General features: G+C 59.0%; 1 protein-coding gene across 1 annotated transcript; it reads left to right on the top strand.

Annotated features, from left to right (window-relative positions):
• Window positions 1-16,904: 16,904 nt before the first annotated feature.
• On the top strand, window positions 16,905-18,114 carry LIF (LIF interleukin 6 family cytokine; the record flags this gene model as incomplete). Its single annotated transcript, XM_080822223.1, has 2 exons — window positions 16,905-16,970; window positions 17,704-18,114. 2 exons carry the CDS (start codon window positions 16,905-16,907, stop codon window positions 18,112-18,114), a joined length of 477 nt encoding a protein of 158 aa, XP_080678349.1.
• Between the last annotated feature and the right edge of the window lie 615 nt (window positions 18,115-18,729).

Genomic DNA, 18,729 nt, shown 5'->3' on the forward strand with positions numbered 1-18,729 from the left:
AACTTGCCTTTTTCTAAAGCCCTTGTGTCTCTCTGTTGCCTGGTGGGAAAGGATTTGGGGGAGCCTGGCCTTTTGGAGAGACAGGGGCTCCGACTGTGGGGTGTCTCAAACACAGAGCATTTAGCCCGTCTGAACGTGACTCCTCTGAGATGCTAGGGGCTAGCGGTGTTGAGGTTTCGGAGCAAGAGGCAAAGGAGGAAGGCTGGAGCTGTGGGCCCCTGTGCGTGTCTGGCTGGGAGTCCATGTGCTGATGTGGGTTCCGTGAAAAAGACAAGATACTAACAGATCCTGCCTCAGACACGACCTGTGACCTGCTCTGTCCTTGAACCTGCTTCTTGAGGGGCCCCAGGGGGTAGGAATTCCACCAGGCCACCAGAAAACTGAGCTCTCTCCTGACACTCAGAGCCCCGCCTTTTCTTTAATCTTGAAATTTCTTAATGCGTGAAAAGAACATTCCCTGAAACAGAACAGGTATTGACTTAATACTGAAGCACTATATAAAGGAGCCCCCTTCCCACTTAGTAAATAGGGATACAGTATAAACATCTGTGAAAGAAAGTGGACCCTTGAGGATTAAATGCAAACCCTAAAATTGTGCACAATAGGACATTGTGTACATCCGATGAAAGCTAAGGCAGTAGCTACAAAGGAAGAGCTAATAGAAGTGGATGAATTTGACCTGGATCCATCCCTGGGCACCCCACCTCCTGGGACTGGGGGCCAAGATGGAACAGGACTTAACATCAGGGGTGGAGGAAAGCCTCGTGCAGGTCTCTCTATAATAGATACGATCCACTTTGCAGATGAGAAGACTGAGACTCAGGGAGACTACAGGGAAGGCAGGCATGTGTTGAATTCAGGCCCTTTAGATGCAGGGCGGGAGCAACTTCTGTTACACTCCAGCCTCTGTAACTAGGCCAACAATGTCACTGAGTCCCTGAGGGCACAGAGCTCCCAGGCTAGGGGGCCAACAGGCAACAGACACGCAGAACCAACAGGACATTGCAGCATGAGCTCAGCAAAAACCAACACAGGGTGAATAAAACCGAGTGAGAGACCCAGGCAATAGGGGTGGTCAGTGTGGCATCTGGAAGAGGTGAAGCCTCTCCATCCACTCCGAAACCCAGAATGACACATAGGAGAAGGTGCGGGGCTTGCAGGTGGTGGGAACAGCTGGAGCAAAGGCTCCAAGCATTCAAGGATCAGCATAAAGTGAGTGGCGGGCATGGCTGATTTATCAAAACGGCCCAGAGAAGGGAAGTGTCTTACTCGAGATCAAAGACGGAACTCCTGTGCAGAACTCCACGCCCGGACTTGCAATCGGCAGGCTTCCAGGGCAGTGCCCAGTGTTCCAGGTGATTGACCAAGTACCTGTTGAGAGCTTCCCACTGTCCCCCACTGGGCTCTCCCTCGCTTTCAAAGCTCCTGCCACACAGGCCACCTTTTGGCTCCCGATAGGCCCAAGGCTCCCTCCTACCAAGAGACCTCTGCCTATGCTGTTCCCTCTGTCTGGAACAGTGTTCCCCGTCATTCTGATCAGCAGCACCTCCTCGGGTATCCTTTCCTATCACCCATGGTCTGGGTCCAGCAACTTGGTTTATTTGCTCTCTGAAAACTGTCCTATTGGCAAGCCCTCCCCCACTGTAGTGTTTTACCCTCTGCCTCCCCCGCTGGCCTGAAACCTGCCAAGGATGGGTACAGTGTCTGCTTCCCTCTGCTCCAACATAGCACCCGGCTCGGTGCCTGCACCCAGGAGGACCTCAGTGAAGAGCAGGGCAGGTGGGGCCCTGAAGGGAATCAAAGAGCTGAGCCGCATGCCCTGCCCCAGCATGGGGGTGGGGGCCTTTCCTGAGGCTGAGCTGCTGGGAAGCTGTGGGTGGGAGGCAGCAGACACTGAGCCAGACTCGCTCAGGTTCTCGGAGAGGAAGGGGAGTTGAGGCTGCGGCAGGTCGTGCTGTTGCCCACGGAGTGAGCAGAGGTTGGTCTGTGGAGGAAGAGCTGGGAGCCCAGGGTGGCTGCCCCCAACCCCTGCCTGGACCCCTTGCCAGCCCCCTACTCTGTGGATAAGCCCCAGGAGAGGTGTCTGGCTTTGAGTTGCATCAGCACCCACCCCGTAGGAAGCAGATGAGGGAGCTCCAGAATCTGGGGAGGGAGTCTCAGGGGTCCCACCTCCGAGGACTTGTCCCCTCCACGCTGTCCCCTGATGAGACCACAGCTGCAGGTGCCCCCAAACTGCCGTCTCCAGCCTGGCGCTCTCCCAAGTTTACAGGCCCAATTCCTAGGAACTGTGAGCTGGGAGCCCTGTGGATACCTCAAGGCCAAGGTCACCCCCACCCAACACCTGATTTCTGCTTTCTATTTGCCCCCACAGAAGTTCCAGAACCTCTGTCCTCACCTTCTCCTCTCTCAGCCTCTACTCTCCCCACTGATCACAATGTCCCAGGGTTTCTTCCACAGCCTGTCTCAGACACATGCCTCCTTCTCTCCCGACAGCCAGCCAGGTCCTGGCTCCCTGGACACGGGTCAAAAATCTCACTGCTACCCTATCTTCTGCTCAGAAGCCTTTGGGGACTCCCACCTGTCCTTCGGCTGCGGTACCAATTGCAAACCCCAGGGCCCCGCTCTCATGCTCAGCCAGCTTTGCCAGCTCATCTCTGTCCGCACCATCCAGGCATCCTGACCCCCACCCCCAAAGCTTGCGTTTTCCCACCCCTGCTGCTACCCTCCCACCCTGAGTTCAAATGCCCCCTCCTCTTCGATTCCCCCATCCAGAGGGGCTCAGGTGGCTGCCAGCAGGGCATCATTTCTGGAGTCGGCATCTAGAATTAGAATAAGCTTTCCCTGATCACTCTAGTGAGACTGGGGTTCCCACGACCATTTGCTGGGACAGGCAGTGGGGTGGGGCTCAAATAATGTTTTTGTGCCACAGAGGAAGCATTTTTTCCCTGGAGCGGTGGCACGCTGTGGGCCAGAGGCTAGGGGATGCTTCCTCCCCAGGGGTTGTGTGAAGGAACAAAGTGGCCCGGCAGAACCAGCACAGGCTCAGGAACACAGAAAGGTCCTGGCCTTGTGTGGGCATCGACTCAAAGCCAGATTTTCTTTGTCAAGTTTTTCAAGGTGACCATCAGCCCCTCAGTCAACAGCATGTAATGCACAAGGATGGAAAGCTCCCCAGGTCCAGAGGGCAGGGAAACTGCTGGGAAAAGGTGGGAATGGGGTGCCCAGCACTCACTATCTAACTGCCAAACAAACTCAGGGCTTGCAAACGGTGGAGCCAGCTCTCTGGCCTCCATGACCTTCACTGTCCACCACGATCCCTCTGGTTCTTTTCCCTCTTTCTTGAGGGATGAGAAAATACTTGAAGGTCAAGCAAAATGAGTTCAAACCCCACCCACCCTGCCCTTAAACCTGTGTGACCGCCCAAGCCGAGCCTCAGCTTTCCCCTCTGTACAACGGGCTAACTTGGCTCACCACCCTGGCTGTAAGATTTCCCAGGAGACAAGACACACACACACACACACACACACACACACACACGCACACGCACACGCACACGCATGCGCGCAGCACTGTTTCAGCGTTATCATAAGCTGTCCTTCAGCAGGTGCACAAGCAAAATTCTCTTTATTTTTTCTCCCTCGTTTTCTCTTCCTTATTGGTTTTCTTCACAACTCCTCTCTCTCTGCCCCTGTCCCCCTGCCCTCCTCCCCTCCACACCAGGCCTGGGACCCAGAGTGCACACAGAACCCCTTTTCCATGCTAAGGCAAGGCTCACAGTCCACGGTCAGCATTGGGGAGGCCTTCCGCTTGGCCAACCCCACTCCCTGCTTCCTGGGGCGGCCCCAAGGACTGGGCTCTGCTCCCTGGCGCAGGGAGGGGCGAAGGTCTCTCAGGGCAGGTGGGGCCCTGGAGCCTGTGGAGGAGGGCCAACCAGATGGGACAGGTGACTCCGGGGTTCTGAGGTGGGTGCCGGGACAGCGCGGGGTAGCTTGGGGGGACCTGTGCCCCGGGGCGGGGGAGGGAGGAAGGGTGGCTACAGCCCTGTGACTCTCCTGGGGATGGGGACAAGGGGCATGGCCCTGGTGCACACGGCTTGTGGCAGGTCTGAGTCAAAACACCTAAGGCCGACCCCGGCCGGTCATGCGGAGGGCTGCTCAGTCATCGCCTTATGCTGGCCTGGGTCACCCAGGCAGGCTGGGCGCGGCCCAGTCAGTTGTGACTCAGGTCCCAGCGGCCTTGCCACGCAGTGCTGGGCAGGGGTGCTGGGCACAGGGTCGCCCCCTCCCCACCCCCAGCCCCACTTTACCCCTCGGCCACCCCGAAGACCCTGCCCCACCTGTCAGGCACAGGCTGGCCAGGAGCCTGGGGTTCTCTGCCCCTGTTGCACCCAGCCCTTCCACCAGGGGGTGGGGTGGAAGTGGGGGGAGCCTCAGGGCCACCCGGCACTTGACGGGAAGTCAAGTGGGGGGCAGTGTGAGGAGCTGTCTCCAGAGAAGATTCAGCAGGAGAGGGAAGCAGAGGGGTCCTGGCCCTGAAGTCGATGGTGTCCTACTGAAGACCCAGAAAACACCTGCAAGACTCCAGAGGGTCCTGCACGGGCACAGAGCACGCACGGTAGGCCACCTGACGGGGCAGGGCTGGTGGGGGCGGGTAGCTGCCAGCCTTCCAATTTATCCTCAGCACTGGCAAATCCTCCAGTGTCGGGGGGGGGCTACCTAGTGACCCCCACGGTTCTCCAAGCCTCAGTCTTCTCAGCTGTGTAATGGGTGTGGTAGAACGTTCCTTGCCCATCTCACCAAGGATGTTGAGGTAATGTGGACAGACCAGATGTGAAAGTGTCATGGATCACTGAGGGGTTAAATATCATGGACGGGCAGAGGAGAGAGAACTAGATGGAGAGGCCAGAATCCTGGCATTGCGTGATGCCGAAGGGGTTGCCTCTTTGGGTAGGGATGGGGGGTGGTCTTGATTCCTGGGTTCCCAAGGGACCCTCGCTTTCCTTTACCCCAGGGCAGTAAAGGGTTCCGAATCTGTGGCAGCCTAGCTTTTCCTCAGATGGAGATGTGGCAGGCAGAGGGTCCCTGTCCCTCTAGAAGGAGCTGTGGTAGGTCATGGGGTACCCCCTGCCTGCTTCTGCTTTGGGGAGAAGGGTAGGGGTCTTTAACAAAGTCAAGTCCCTCGTGGGAGGCTCTGGGGTGTGTGGTCAGTCAAGGTCATGGCCCCTACACTTTTGACCTTGGGCCAGCACAGGACTCGACCACTCTGCTCTGATCACTCTGTAAGATGGGCCTGATTGTGGAAGCCCCAGCTTACAAGGCCATGGTGAAGAAAAAGGAAAAAATAACTGAAGTCTGTGCACAGCTTGGCGCCGCAGGAAGGGGCTCATTGGCACAAATACCCGAGAAGGGGCTGGACCCCAATCTTGCCATCGGCAGTTTCTGACTGCAGAGAAGCTTCCGGGATGGGGGGACATGGTACCCAGGGCCTGTCCCAGGTGGCAACTAGGTGGTCCTGGGGCCTGAAGTGGGTGAGAAGGGGCGGTGATCTCCCCAACTCCCTCCTTCCAGATTTCCAGCTTGATCTGGGCACGCCGCCCCCACCCGGGCCCACTGAGTGCGGTCTTGGCGCCCCCTTGCGGCCGGTCCTCAGGGCTGTCCCCTTCCCTACCCCCCGTAAGTCCAGGGCCAGGCGGAGGCCCCTCCAGGACCCCTCAGACTGTCTTCTTCCCCTGCCTGGGCCAATGGCCTCAGCTTACCCTCCATTCCGAGCCTCGGGCATCCCCGCCCACTTCCTCAATCCCCAAATCCCGCCCTGCCCAGCCCTGGGGGAGGCACCCGCGGAGCCACGCCAGCCTGGGGATCGGTGGTGCTGTGGCCAAGGCGGCTGCCGCTGGCTGGGCAGTGGAGGGCGCTGCAGCCCGCGGCTTGGAGCGGACCTAAGCCGCCGGGCGTAGGAGAACGCGGGGCCAGGAGCCGGACTACTTAGCCCTCAACCTCGCTGGGCCCGGCTTTCCAGGGCTCCTGGGAAGGATTTCCCTCTCCTCCATGACCAGACCCCAAAGTCCACACCTCAAAAAACCTTTTCTAGATCCTTGGAGGCTGGTGGCCTTCTCTAGACCCGTTTTACAGCTGGAGAAACCGAGACGCCAAAAAGCTTCTTTCTGGAATTCTTACAACCAATGGGGATTAAAACTTGGGGTTCCTGACCCTCCCCCGCATCTGGGAGTCCCAAGTGAGGCAGGCAGCCCACATGCTGTTGGGGAACATGCCGCTAATTTGCTTGTGGCCTGTGGCCTTGGAAAAGCAACTTCCCTTCTCTGGGTCCCACCTGTGAAATCTTAACAGCTAGGTTAGTGTCAGTAATTCCAGCACACCCTCCAGAGGGTGTCGCTCCCTTTGTGGGCTGATGACATTGAGTCCCATTTTGTAGATGTCTGAGCGACAAGGCCTCCTATCTGAGGGCCATAGCTTGTAAGTGTCTGACCTATAGCCGGATCTGTGGTCTGGCTGACGGCTGAGCCCACCTACTTCCCCTCCACACCTCCCCCCCCAAGCTCATCTTCCTAACATAGTCCCTTTACAAGTGGGGACCCGGAGGCCAGGAGAGGCCACGGTGGTCTTGGGAGGTAAGTGGTCTCTCAGAAGGGACTCTAAGGATGGGGAACTGCAGGCCACCTTCCTCCCTCTGTGAGGGTCTCCTGCTGGCTACCCGCTGGCCGCAGTGGACATGGGAGCTCCTGGCTGCTGAGTGACTGGCAGGCATACCGGCTCTCCAGACAGCCCACTGTGATCCCAGGGCAGGCCCGGTCCCACCCCGAAAGGGAGGAAGCAGAAAGGGGTCCAAGGGTGGGGTGGGGGTGGAAGGGGCCCCACTGGGCAGGAGATCAGAGCAGGATTGTGTCATGGAGTCCTGTGGCTGATAAGCAGCTGAGTGGCCTGCCCAAGCAGAAGGAGGGGCTCCCTGGGGAAGACTCATCCTGGGGACCCCTGTGCCCCCTGTTGTCAGAGAGCCCTGCCCATCCTGGTTTCTATTATAGGGACCCTGTAGGGATGTGGGGAACGTGGGGGAGAGACCTGGCTCTGTCACACCCTGTGTGACCTCTGGCAAACCTTCAACTCTCTGAGCCTCAGTTTCCAAGTCTGTGAAACAGGATTTAAATGCTTCCCTTGGAGGTGGGGGCTAGGACTGGAGATACGAGGGGGCTCCAGGCAGCACTATGTAATGGTTTGTTTTGGGGGACGTGGGTGGGAGAGAGCCCCCTGATGGCCTTTGGGGTTTGCAGTATGCCTCAGAAAGGGCAGGAAGCAGGGCTGGAGTGGTCCAAAGTTGCAGGGTTTGTGGGAGACAGTCATCTTTTCCAGGTTGGCTGAGGGATGCAGGGGGATGCCTGGCCTTGTCTTCCCTGCTCCCCACGAGCTGCTCCCCTACCTGGTCCCGTCCCTCCCCTGACTTCAAGGAGTTCCCCCTTTATTCTCTTCCCAGGAAAGAGAGTGGTCCAACTCTGGCTGGGCCTCGTTCCCTCCATCCTCCCCACCCACTGGGAAGGGCCCGCTCTACTCTATCCATCTTATCACCTCCCACCCACTGTCCTCAGAACATTTCCTCAGTCCCTACAGGCACTGAGGGACAGTTTGGAGAGAGGGCCTGCCTGCCTCCCTGACATCATCTCTGGGGTCGGGTCGGGGTGGCTCCAGTGAGCTTGACTCTGGAGGAAGGCTGGGCCCCACCTCTGGCTGGCCAGTTTCAGGCTGAGTGGGTCCCCGGGGCTGCTTCCTGTTCTGTTTATTGCCTCTGAGTTCAGGAAATCATTGAGTGAAACATCCTCCCCCCACCCCCCCGCCCCACGATTATTTAATAGGAGCGGAGCTATGGTCTCTCTCTTTTGGAAAATCCAGTGGGAGAAGGAAGCTGTCAGCTCAGCTCTGACATCAGCTTTGTCCCTGCGCCAAGAGTCAGGGTGGCCAGGGCAGGGGGGCCTGGGGCGGGGTGGGGAGGAAACCAGCTGCTGGTGGCCCCCGTGACGTGAGGCTGCCACATGGTTCCCAGGGGTGGGAGCTGGAGGGTGAGGGGCAGGGATTTTGGAGACACACTCGGGACACACACACGCGCACACACACACACTTCACCTGGGCAGGGGTCATGCCTCACCACTGGTGCCCAGAAACCACCCCTGCCACGCAGACTCACACAGACACCAAGTCAGACCCATGCTCATGCAGGATTCACATTCATGGTCACTCACACAGCCACACAATCACAAAGTCAGCCAGAGATGTGTATGCTCAGCTGTCTCCCACAAGCGATCAGACCAGCGCAGACACACGTGCGCGTGCCCACAGGGTCAGACACAGCCCAGCACGGACGGGTCAACACACACAGACCCCCGACACACACACATGCTCACGTGTGAATGCTCGTTCAGACCTAGATGGACAGACCCATAGGATGCCCTGTGGGTGCTCCCAGACAGCCTCAGTCTCCAGGTGGCAGTCTACCCTGGAAGGAGGGGGGGCACGGTGGCCACTTCCTCTTGCTGCCACCCGTGGCGAGGATAAAGGGTTCCCGTGGAGGAGTGAGGAAAGGCCCATGACTATCCCCACCCCACCCAGGTGGGGCAGAGTGGGGCGGGGAGCTGGGTGTCTGAGGCTGCGGAAGGGAGTGGACAGTGAGGGGCTGGGCCCCCCGGGAGGGCCTTTGTCCCACACAGGGTGATGAAAGGCCTCCGCCCCATACCAGGAGCAGCCGCCCGCCCCTCCCCGCCTCACCCGCAGCACCTCCTGCCCGATCCTGAACTAGAAGGGACAGCGGGATGGCATGAAGTCCTGAGTCCCATGCTGTCAACTGCTGAGTGACCTTGAGTAAGTCACTCCTCGGCCCCTCAGGGCCAGGCTTTCATCATCGATACCAGTGACTTACAAACGTTTTTGACCGCAACCCGCAGTTAGAAACACATCGCACCTTGCGACCGGGAGGGTGATGCGGCTGCTGACACACAGAGACAACGAAAAAAAAAAAAAAAAGTTTGTGGAGCAGCACTTGCCCTCGCTCTGGGCGATGCCCCGTGATTTGGCTCTTCCATTTCCTTTTTGAAAGTGCTGGCGGCAGCCCTCTGAATTGAATCCATGAGCTGCTAAGTGGCCGGCCTCAGAAACCCGGAGCAGGAAAACGTTGCTCTCTCCATCCTGCCTGCTCTGGTCTCAGGCTAGTGGGAGAGCCTAGAGGAGGAGGTCAAGGGGCTCACAGAGACCATGCTGTTGAAAGATGAGAGAGGAGAGCAGCCCATCTTCAAGATGGAGATGCTGAGGGCAGAGCCCGGTGCAGAAGCGGGCTTCGTGTGACAGCGTGGGCCTGGAAGGTTGGCTTCTGACCTTGCCAGTGATGTGATCAGCGCTCTGTGGGCTGCTGCTTCCCTTGCAATTTCTATCAGAATTGAAGAAAAAATGCAGTCACTCTGATTCACCTCCAGGGGGGTGATTCCTGACGCAGAACCAGTCGGGAAATGTCCGGGTAATGATGGGGGCAGCTGGCGGCAGGCCAGGATGGCTTCTGGCCCGTGCTTGGCCCTGAGGGGTGTAGCTGGTCCCTGCCAGAGATTTGATGGGGTGAGGGTGAGAAAGAGCAGACTATAAGCCCAGAACCCGGGCCTCCAGAGTCTCAAAGACAGCTGGGCTCTCCAGGACCCCGAGGCGGGAAGTATTACTTATTCCCCTGTTAAGGTTCTGAAAGGCTGTCTGTCCCCCCAGGACCCACACCATGCTCTGTGGACTGAGAGGACTCGGGAGCCCTCCCTGGCCTCTCAGACCCAGGGCCCTGACTCAAGCTGGGGTTTGAGTCCCTCCTGGGACCACTCAGATCTCTGGCTAGAATGACTACCGTGTGTTAAGCACATTATCTATGTTTTCCACTGAACATCCCTCATGACAGCACCTCACACAGCATTCCCCACTTCCAGAGGGGAAATCAAAGCTCTGAGAGAGGGGCCCGGTGGCCCCAGGTCACACAGCTGGTAAGTGGTATGGGCAGGATTTGAATCCAGGTTCTCCTGGTTCTGAGCCGCACCTTTACCCACAGGCTCTATCCCCAGCCTAGCCCTGGCTGGCCCACGGCTGACGTGCAAAGCGGCGCCAGGGGCCACAGGAAAGTCCACGATGGTTTCGTGGTGCTGCAGGGTGCAGGCTGGGACCACAGGCGTAGTGACACTTTCATTGCTCAAGTGTCGAATAATGAGGTGTTTTTGCCTTTTTGGACGGGACTCCCAACTGCCGGGGCTGTGCCAGAATTCCTGAGCTGCTCCTGCCAACGCTGGCCGCCCCTCACCGGCCCTAGTCCTGGACCACAGCCTCTGACCTCCAGCTCCCTCCCCGGGCCCATCTGACTCCCCTGTGCTCATTTCCCAGGTGGGAAAATCGAGGTCAGGCAGGGACTGAGTTGCCGGAGGCTAAGAGCAGCTGCCCATTGAGTTTTCAGAGAACTGATATCTCTGCTGGGCACAGGGGAGGGGATGGTGAAGGAAGGAGTGGGGGCTGGCCTGGGCAGTGGGGCTTGCCCAGAGCACTCCATTTCTGGGTCACTGGTCTTGGGGAATTCCCCGATGCCCAGAGAGCTGCTTACCTGGTGAGTAAGTACTACTGGCTGCCCACACAGGATGCCTGACTGTGAGGGTACCTCCCAGCCGCCCCCCAGCCGATGGCCACTGCCTCGGGCTGCCCTCTCCCCTGAGTGCCCCTGAGGCCCAGGAAAGAGACAGACGGGCAGGCAGGGGGCTGGCCCCCGCCCCCGCATCCCCCCCCCGGGGCTCCACAGGGGGCGGCTGGTGATTCAAGCCCCTTTGAGCTGAGCTATGTCTCCTTCCTTCTCAGATGGGGCCTGGGGGTGAATCAGTTCCTGGGGGCGGTGAGCCTGGGGTCAGATGCTGTCCTCAGCTCAGGCCTGGGGTGAGGAGGGGAGGGGGAGTCAGGGGCCAGGATGGGACATGAGGAGAGTGAGTGGTGCCATGCCATCCCCCCACAGGACCTGTTTTATCTGTCTGGGATGCCTTTGAAGAAGCTGGAGCCTATTAGGGTGTCCTTCCTCGTTATCCATCAGGAGAGGGGATACAGTTCCTGTCAGCTTTCCCTCCTCAGCCCCGGAGTGTGCCCAGTGTCCTCATTTCTAAAATGGGGACAAAAGCCCCTCCTTCCCAGTGAGGTGAGGTTCTTCACCTGGTAAGAGTAAATGCTGACTTGTTGAGAGCTTGTGGAGTGCCCAGAACTGCGCAGAGCCCCGACACCTCACGGCCAACCCACAGCATAGGTGCCATTGTTCCCATTTCATAGATGGAGAAACTGAGGCCAGGGGCTTCTCACTTCCCCCAGAGTCCCCCGCTCAGAGGTGGCAAAACCAAATCTCCAGCGTGCTGACTGAGGCCAAAGTCCACATTTCAGACCAGAGAGCTCCACAGGGTCTCTCTACAAGACATTTGGCCCAGATGGCTTTTGGAAATTGTGAAATGCTTTTAAAAAATACTTAGCATCGCCTCTGGTGTAACCCTGAGCCAGGTGCTGTCAAGAGTACAAATGAGGCTCAGACCCCATCCAAGCCCTCCAGGAATGAGGGAGAAGACTTGTCTCCGCTTGAGAGGAGAGAGGCAGGACGACGCAGACTCAAGCTGGTCTGGGCTGTGAGCAGGGGAGACATCCCGGAAGAAGCAGCCCGTATGCTCCTCTCGGAGCTGGAGGTGCTTGCGGTCTCAACTCGGCCTGCAAGCCAGAGGCGTGGGTTCCAGACCCCGCTAGTGCCTCTGCACAGCCCTGGGCAAGTGGGCTTCACTGCTCCCAGCCTCAGTTTCCCCATCTGAAAAATAAAACACCTGTGATCTTCTAGGAAGGGCGAATGCATGGCGGGCGAGAAGCTGCAGAGAAGGAGGAGGGGGTGGGTGCCTATGGCAGAGTGCGTAGGAAAGAAAGAGCCCCTCGGGGCCCTGGGAGGGCCGACACGTGGGCTTACTTCCTGGAGAGGGGAGATGAGCAAAGTAGGGCACAGCCACCTGGAGACAGCACCCCGGGGCCCTGACCTGGCAGGGCCCTGCCTCGGCAGAAAAGAGCCCCATGTGGACCCTGATGGTCCCCCTCACCCTGAGGCGGGTCAAATCCCCAGCAGGCCCTGTGTGCAGGAGCGGGACAGGCTGGAGATGAAGTCACAGCTGGAAGGGGCCGAGCTGGGGCTGCCACTCCAGGGTGGGGCCTGGGGTCACGACCCCGGGAGCATGCAGCCAAGAAGGGAGGATGCCTTCCGTGAGGAAGCCGAGGGGAAAACACACACACACACACACACACACACACACACACACACACGCGAGCTCATAGAGAGGGAGGGAAGAAAACAAACTCCGGGAGACCAGAGCCGGCCTGGAGTGCGGTCTGGGCGGCCATTCCTGGGGACCAAGGCCACGTTGCAGGCAGCTCTTGGCCTGGCGGCTCCAAGAACCTGCCCGCGCTTCCTCTCAGAGGCCCAGAGCAGGTGGTGCCTGGACATGGGCAGGAAAGGGAGGCCGGGCCTAGGGTGCCGAGGTGCCCACAGCTCTTGGGGAGCACGGACCAAGTCAGGTACCATGAGAGGGGAAACTGAGGCATGGGGGGGCCAATCGGGGAGAGAGTTAAGTGACTTCTAGACTCTGCCCCCACTTCCTGTTTCCTGTGGGGTGGGGCCGAGATTACATGACGACTGGGGGTGGACTGTAGGGCTGGCATGGGATCCAGGGAGCCTGAAGGCAGTACAAGGACCTGGAAGTCTACTCTGAAGCCTGGAGGGGAGAGACGGGGGCAGGAGAGTGGTGGGAAGGGCTGGCAGCCTCCAGGAGAATCAGGGCGCCTAGAGAGTGTCTCAGGTTGGGGAACAAGGGGACCCATAGAGGGGGCCACAGTGGGGCCCTGGATTTGGGGTCCACAGCAGAAGCACCAGGCTGAGTCAGGTGACAGGGGACTGGGAGATGTGGCGGTAGGACTGGAGGCTGACCCAGCATTCATGTTCACGTGCTCCGTGTTTGTGTCAGGCCCTCACATGGGAGAGGAGAGGAGTGGGGGGATTTTTTCATCAGGGGAGGGAAGTAAGCTGGGATGTCTTGTGCCGTGGGGTTGCCTGAGCCTGGCCGAGGTAGGTGGGCCTCCTGGGGGTGTATGCAGACCCCATGTAGTAGGTGTATGGGAGGGGCAAGTGCCAGGAGGGGTCTTCTAGGGCCTTCCAAGGAAGAGACAAGGAGGGGGAGAGGGGAGGAAGGAGAGCCAGTCTGGACTCTACCAGCCTCCTCCCTGCCGGGAAGTGCCAGCTGGGATGGGCAGGTTTATCACCCCACATCCCATGTCCTGCTGGGAGAGCATGGGGGAAGTGAGCCTGGATAGGGCAGAGTGTGTGTGGGGGAAGGGGGACCGCAGCAGGCACGAGGGCTCGTCATGGCACGATGAGGGAGGAACGCGTGGCTGGGCAGGTCTGGGATCTGGCAAGAGGCGGGAGCTGGGAGCATGCATGGAGGATGTGAGAGGTTGAGCAGGGGCCCGAGAAAGGTGGTGGGTCTCCCCGGCTTGGGAAACCAACTCTTCTGCCTTGTTTCTTGGTTAGAGTCAGGCCAGAGGGCTGGGGTGAGCTCCCCAGGGGAATGGGACATCTCCTGGGACAGAGTGTGCCCCTGGCAAATTGGGGAGACAGTACGGTGCCAGATACGTGTTCTCTGGCCAGCACTTCTTCACATCATTTTTTAGAAATGCCTTCTGGTGCTCGCTTCGGCAGCACATATACTAGAAATGCCTTCTGTGGGGAGGAGTCCCGTGCTCATTTTGCCCTAGTCCCCACCATTCCTTCCTGCCTGTCCTCACATGTTTATGAATCTAATTGGCCATGATAGACACCAGAATTTTTTTGTGACCCTGCCTTACAGACTCTAGAAACACCTTTTTGGGGGGTCACCATTATTCTCTGAGCCCAAGGGGGCTTCCAAGGCGGGGGGGCGGGGGCAAGCTATTTCTCTTCTCCCCAGCCGGGCCCTCAGCATCCTGAGGAAGAAACCTGGGTCTGATCCGCTAAGCCTCCCTGGGTCTCTGCTCCAGGTTTCCCTCCAGAATGGAAATGCTCCCTGAAGGGGGAGATTGGACCACAAAGAGTTTAGGTAAACCCCCGACACACAACACCTTCCCAGAAGCTCCTCCTTAGGCTGTCCCCCAAGAACTGAGTCACCGCAACCTCCCCGCTCCCCTATCTTCCACCCCCCTGCCCAGCCTCAGGTATCTGTGGTCAGCAATGGAGGCTTGCTGGTGGTGGTCAGGAGGTCTGACCCCATGGGACTTTGGGCAACCTGTGCCCTTCGAAGCCCCACTTGGCCCCAGTAGCAATAGGCAGGTTGGAGGAGGCTACGTCTGAGGTGCCCACAGAACTCTAGTTCTGCTTTATTACAGTCTAAAGTCCAAGCAGCGCCCCAGCCCCTCTTCCTGGAGCCTCCTTCTCAGCCAAGCCCCAGACTGCCTCTTCCCCACTGCCCCCAAAATTCCTTGATCACGGGGCCACAGGGGCCAGCCTCCATCTGCTTGCCTAGTGTCAAGCCACCTCCCCAAACCCAGGTGAGTCAGGGCTGTCTGGAGCACGTGCAGCCCCGGGGACCCTGATGACTGGAGCCTCGGGACCCTCCTCGCACTCCCCAACTTCAAAGAACTCCTAGGGCAAGTCACTCAGGAAAACCACAGGGTGTTTTGTTGAAGAGTTCATTATAATTTTATCAATCAAATTCTTAGAAGAGGAAAGAAGTCTGCTCTCTCCACCCTCCCCCTTCACTGCCCCCCCCCACTCTCACTTTCTTCCATTCATAATTTCCTATGATGCACCTCAAACACTTCCTGGATGGAGATCCCTGCTAAATATAGCTGTTTGTCTGTCTTACAACACAGGCTCCAGTATATAAATCAGGCAAATTCCCCGTTGAGCATGAACCTCTGAAAACTGCCGGCATCTAAAGTCCTCTGGAGTCCAGCCCATAATGAAGGTCTTGGCGGCAGGTAAATCCACCCGCCCCGCGCCGGCTTCCGCGCCCCACGGAGGGTGCTGCGGCAACTTGGGGCACTTGGCGATCGCGAGCGGGACACCCACTCGCCGAAGACACAGGGAAACTTGGGGCACCGGTGCAGCCGGCCGGGACCGCTGGAGGCGCTGGGTGGCGGCCGGGAGCGAGCGCAGGCACATGGTCCCGGCACCGCGCGCCTGGCCCGTCCGGGGCCCGCAGGTTGGCGGGCAAGGGAGGGGGCCGCCGCAGCCTTCCTCCCGCTCCTCCTCCTCCTCCTCCTCCTCCTCGCTCCTGCCACTCTCCCGTCTGCTCTTCCCGCTCTGCGTTCTCCCGATTCACCCTCCCTCTTTCTTTCTTTCTTTCTGTCTTTCTGCTTTCTCTTTTCCAACCGCGTCCCGGGCTGCTCCCAGGGAGGGGCACCGGCCTCCAAGCAGCTTGCAAACTCCGGCCGGGACGGAAGCAGGTGCCGCCTCCATCTGCTACTGCCTGGAAAGCTGTGGTCTTTGCTAGGTGAGCCGGGGCTGTGGGGGCCCCCCAACCATCCCGGGGTCTCAGTGCTGCCTGGGGATGCTGGGAGGAACAGGGGACTCAGAAGAGGTGAACTTGAGGCTGCCACTGCCCTAGCGGGGGAGATCCCAGGGCTCCAGCGCCCCCCTTCACCCCAGCCTCACCGGTTCTCCAGCCTCACTGGTCTGCTGCCCCTAGCTCCTGCTGTTGGGCCACTGGGAGAGGCCCCTGGGAGGGAACCGGAGAGAGTAAAGCAGGGAAGCAGGCTCCCTGGGGGGAGGGGCAACCCAGAACAGGCCCGGACAGCTCCCAGCTCTCCTGTCACCTTTCACTTTCCTTCCTCTCCCGCCCACCTGGCTGCCTGCGACCTTTTCCCTTTTCTCTTTTCTGGTTGCACCATTTCCTCTCCCTCCCCAAGGCTCTGAGAGCCTGCAGGACCCCAGGATTCTCCTTGCCCTAACCTGGCGCCTGGGGCAAATGGTAGACAAGAGGGGGGTGGCATGTAGGTCTGGGGGACAGGAAGTTCTGAATGGTGATTTGGGTTTAGAGAGGGGGTAGAATTGCAGAATTGGGGTGGAGCTGAGGGTCCTAAATATGAGAGTGGCAGCATTGGGAGAAGAGCGATGGAAGAGGTGGGGGAGGATGGCAGAATTTTTGGAGACAAACGCCCAGTGGAATCAAGTGACAGGTTTGGGAGGGAGAAGAGTGTCTGCAGAAGATCCGCACCCCAGCACCCTGGGTTCCCATGGGAGCCTGATTTGGGAGCTAATGCCTGCAAAGGACCAGCGGGCATGAAGCAATGCACAAGAATCTGGACCATCCTGTGAGGTGGGAAGATAGGGACCTCTCTGTCCCTTGAGACCCGCTGGGCCTGGGGCATGGTGTCTTCCAGCCAGAGGGGGCAGGAAGCCTCAGGGGCTTTTTGCCTTCCCGAAGGGAAGGGCTGGATGGTTCCTGTCACCCTGGACCCAGCTCCCAGCAGGCAGGAACAGCTCATGTCCTACCCCCTTCCTCCTCTCAGGAGAGAGAGAAGGAAAAAAACAAGGGAGTGGAGAGAAGCAGAGATAGAGATCTGGAGAGAGGGAAGCAGACAGAAACAGATGTAGTGAGATGATGAAAACTAGAAGCAGCCCGGGGAAGACAGAGCTGGAGGTGGGAAGGGGGCATCGGTGTCCCTGGGGAGGTGAGGCGTATCTTCTGCCCCAAACCCCCTTGCTCACCCCTAGCCACCCTGCTCATGGCTCTTTCCTGCGTGTTCCTAGGAGTTGTGCCCCTGCTGCTGGTTCTGCACTGGAAACACGGAGCAGGGAGCCCCCTTCCCATCACCCCAGTCAACGCCACCTGCGCCACCCGCCACCCATGTCACAGCAACCTCATGAACCAGATCAGGAACCAACTGGCGCAGCTCAATGGCAGTGCCAATGCTCTCTTTATTCTCTACGTAAGTCCCCCCTTCCAGGTCCCGAGGAAGGAGGGAGGGGGGAGGTGTTGCTCCACAGACCTGGGCTGGTGGGGCTGGCCTGGGAAGAGAACGAGTTTGGAGCTGGCAGGAGAGAATGGGGAAGGGGCTTGGTTCAACAACGACCTCCCCACCCCCCACAGCTACCCGGGGCATGGGGGCTGCCCCTCCCCCAGCCCATGCTCAGGCTGGAAGCCACTTTTCCAAGGTGCCCAATTGGGTCTGGGCAGAGCTGAGGGGAGAAGCGGGAGGCTGGGCACTGCTGGTCTAAGCATTCCTCCACCACGTGGAGCAGGACGCCAATGAGAGACAGAGAGGAAGTGGGGTGACCGGAGAGATGCTGCTGTTGGGAGGGAAAGTGGGCTGTGGGTGTCTGGGGTGCAAAGCCGCCCAGGAAGAAGGCGCGTACGGTGGGTGAAAGGGCAAGTGTGTGGCACACCCGCAGGAGGTGAGATGGGGTGTTTTCCTTTCCGTCCCCATACGATCTTGAGTGAGGGGGACGAGAGTCCCTTGATGCTTCACCACGTGCGTTCACACCATTGATTACTCCGGGTGCTCACGGTGCTCCTGAGATGCCTAGAAGGCGAGTAGCTGGGTCTCTATGCCAGAGGCAGGAAACAGACCCAAGAGCTTGCCCAGAGGCTTGGCAGTAGGGCTGGAACCCTCAACCCTGACCACCCCCAACGTCACCTCCCCCTCCCTCTCTGCTCCTCAGTACACGGCCCAGGGGGAGCCGTTCCCCAACAACCTGGACAAGCTGTGTGGCCCCAATGTGACGGACTTCCCGCCATTCCACGCCAACGGCACGGAGAAGACGCGGCTCGTGGAGCTCTACCGTATCATCGCGTACCTTGGCGCCTCCCTGGGCAACATCACCCGGGACCAGAAGGTCCTCAATCCCAATGCCCTCAGCCTCCACAGCAAGTTGAACGCCACGGCAGACATCCTGCGGGGCCTCCTCAGCAATGTGCTCTGTCGCCTGTGTAACAAGTACCACGTGGCCCATGTGGACGTGGCCTATGGCCCTGACACCTCGGGCAAGGATGTCTTCCAGAAGAAGAAGTTGGGCTGTCAGCTCCTGGGGAAGTATAAGCAGGTCATTGCCGTGGTGGCCCAGGCCTTCTAGACGGGAGGTCTTGAAGCCTGCAGGGAGCACCCTGAGATCTTAGGCTCAGGTGGCTCTCAGACTGTGGCCAGGGCCCAGAGCATCTCCAGGCCCAAGTGGGGGCTGCTGGCAGACCCCCGAGGGGTTCCTGGCCAGTCCACTCCTCTTAGGGTGGGCTGTGATAAAGCCGAGCAGCGCCAATTAGAAGAAGGACCCTTCCTCTGGGAGACTGCGGCTAGGCACCAGGGTGTCGGGCTGGTGAGGGGATTGTGGGCTGGACCTCTGTCCCTACTTGGCCCACTTGGCTAGGGGCTTTGTGAGAAAACTGCACGAGTTGTCTATGGTGACTCTGACTGTGGGGCCTGACGGCAGGGGTCAGCCCCACAGAATTACCACCATCGGTGCCTTTGCTGCCCCTTCCGTAGGCTTTGGAAGGTTTGACTGGGCTCAGGCAGGCCAGAGGAGCTGGGATCCAGAGGACTTGGGCCCCTACAAGTATAGTGAGTGGAAGAGAGAAAGGGGAGTTCTGGTTTAAGATATTCCTTCTCTTGAGCATGATTGGAGAGCTCAGGCCTGGAGACTGGACTGTGAAACAGAAAGTTCCAGAATGAGCTCACTGGGATTCAGGCCTCTAGG

This window comes from Martes martes, assembly GCF_963455335.1.
Source record: "Martes martes genome assembly, chromosome: 13".
In the NCBI taxonomy this organism is placed as follows: domain Eukaryota; kingdom Metazoa; phylum Chordata; class Mammalia; order Carnivora; family Mustelidae; genus Martes; species Martes martes.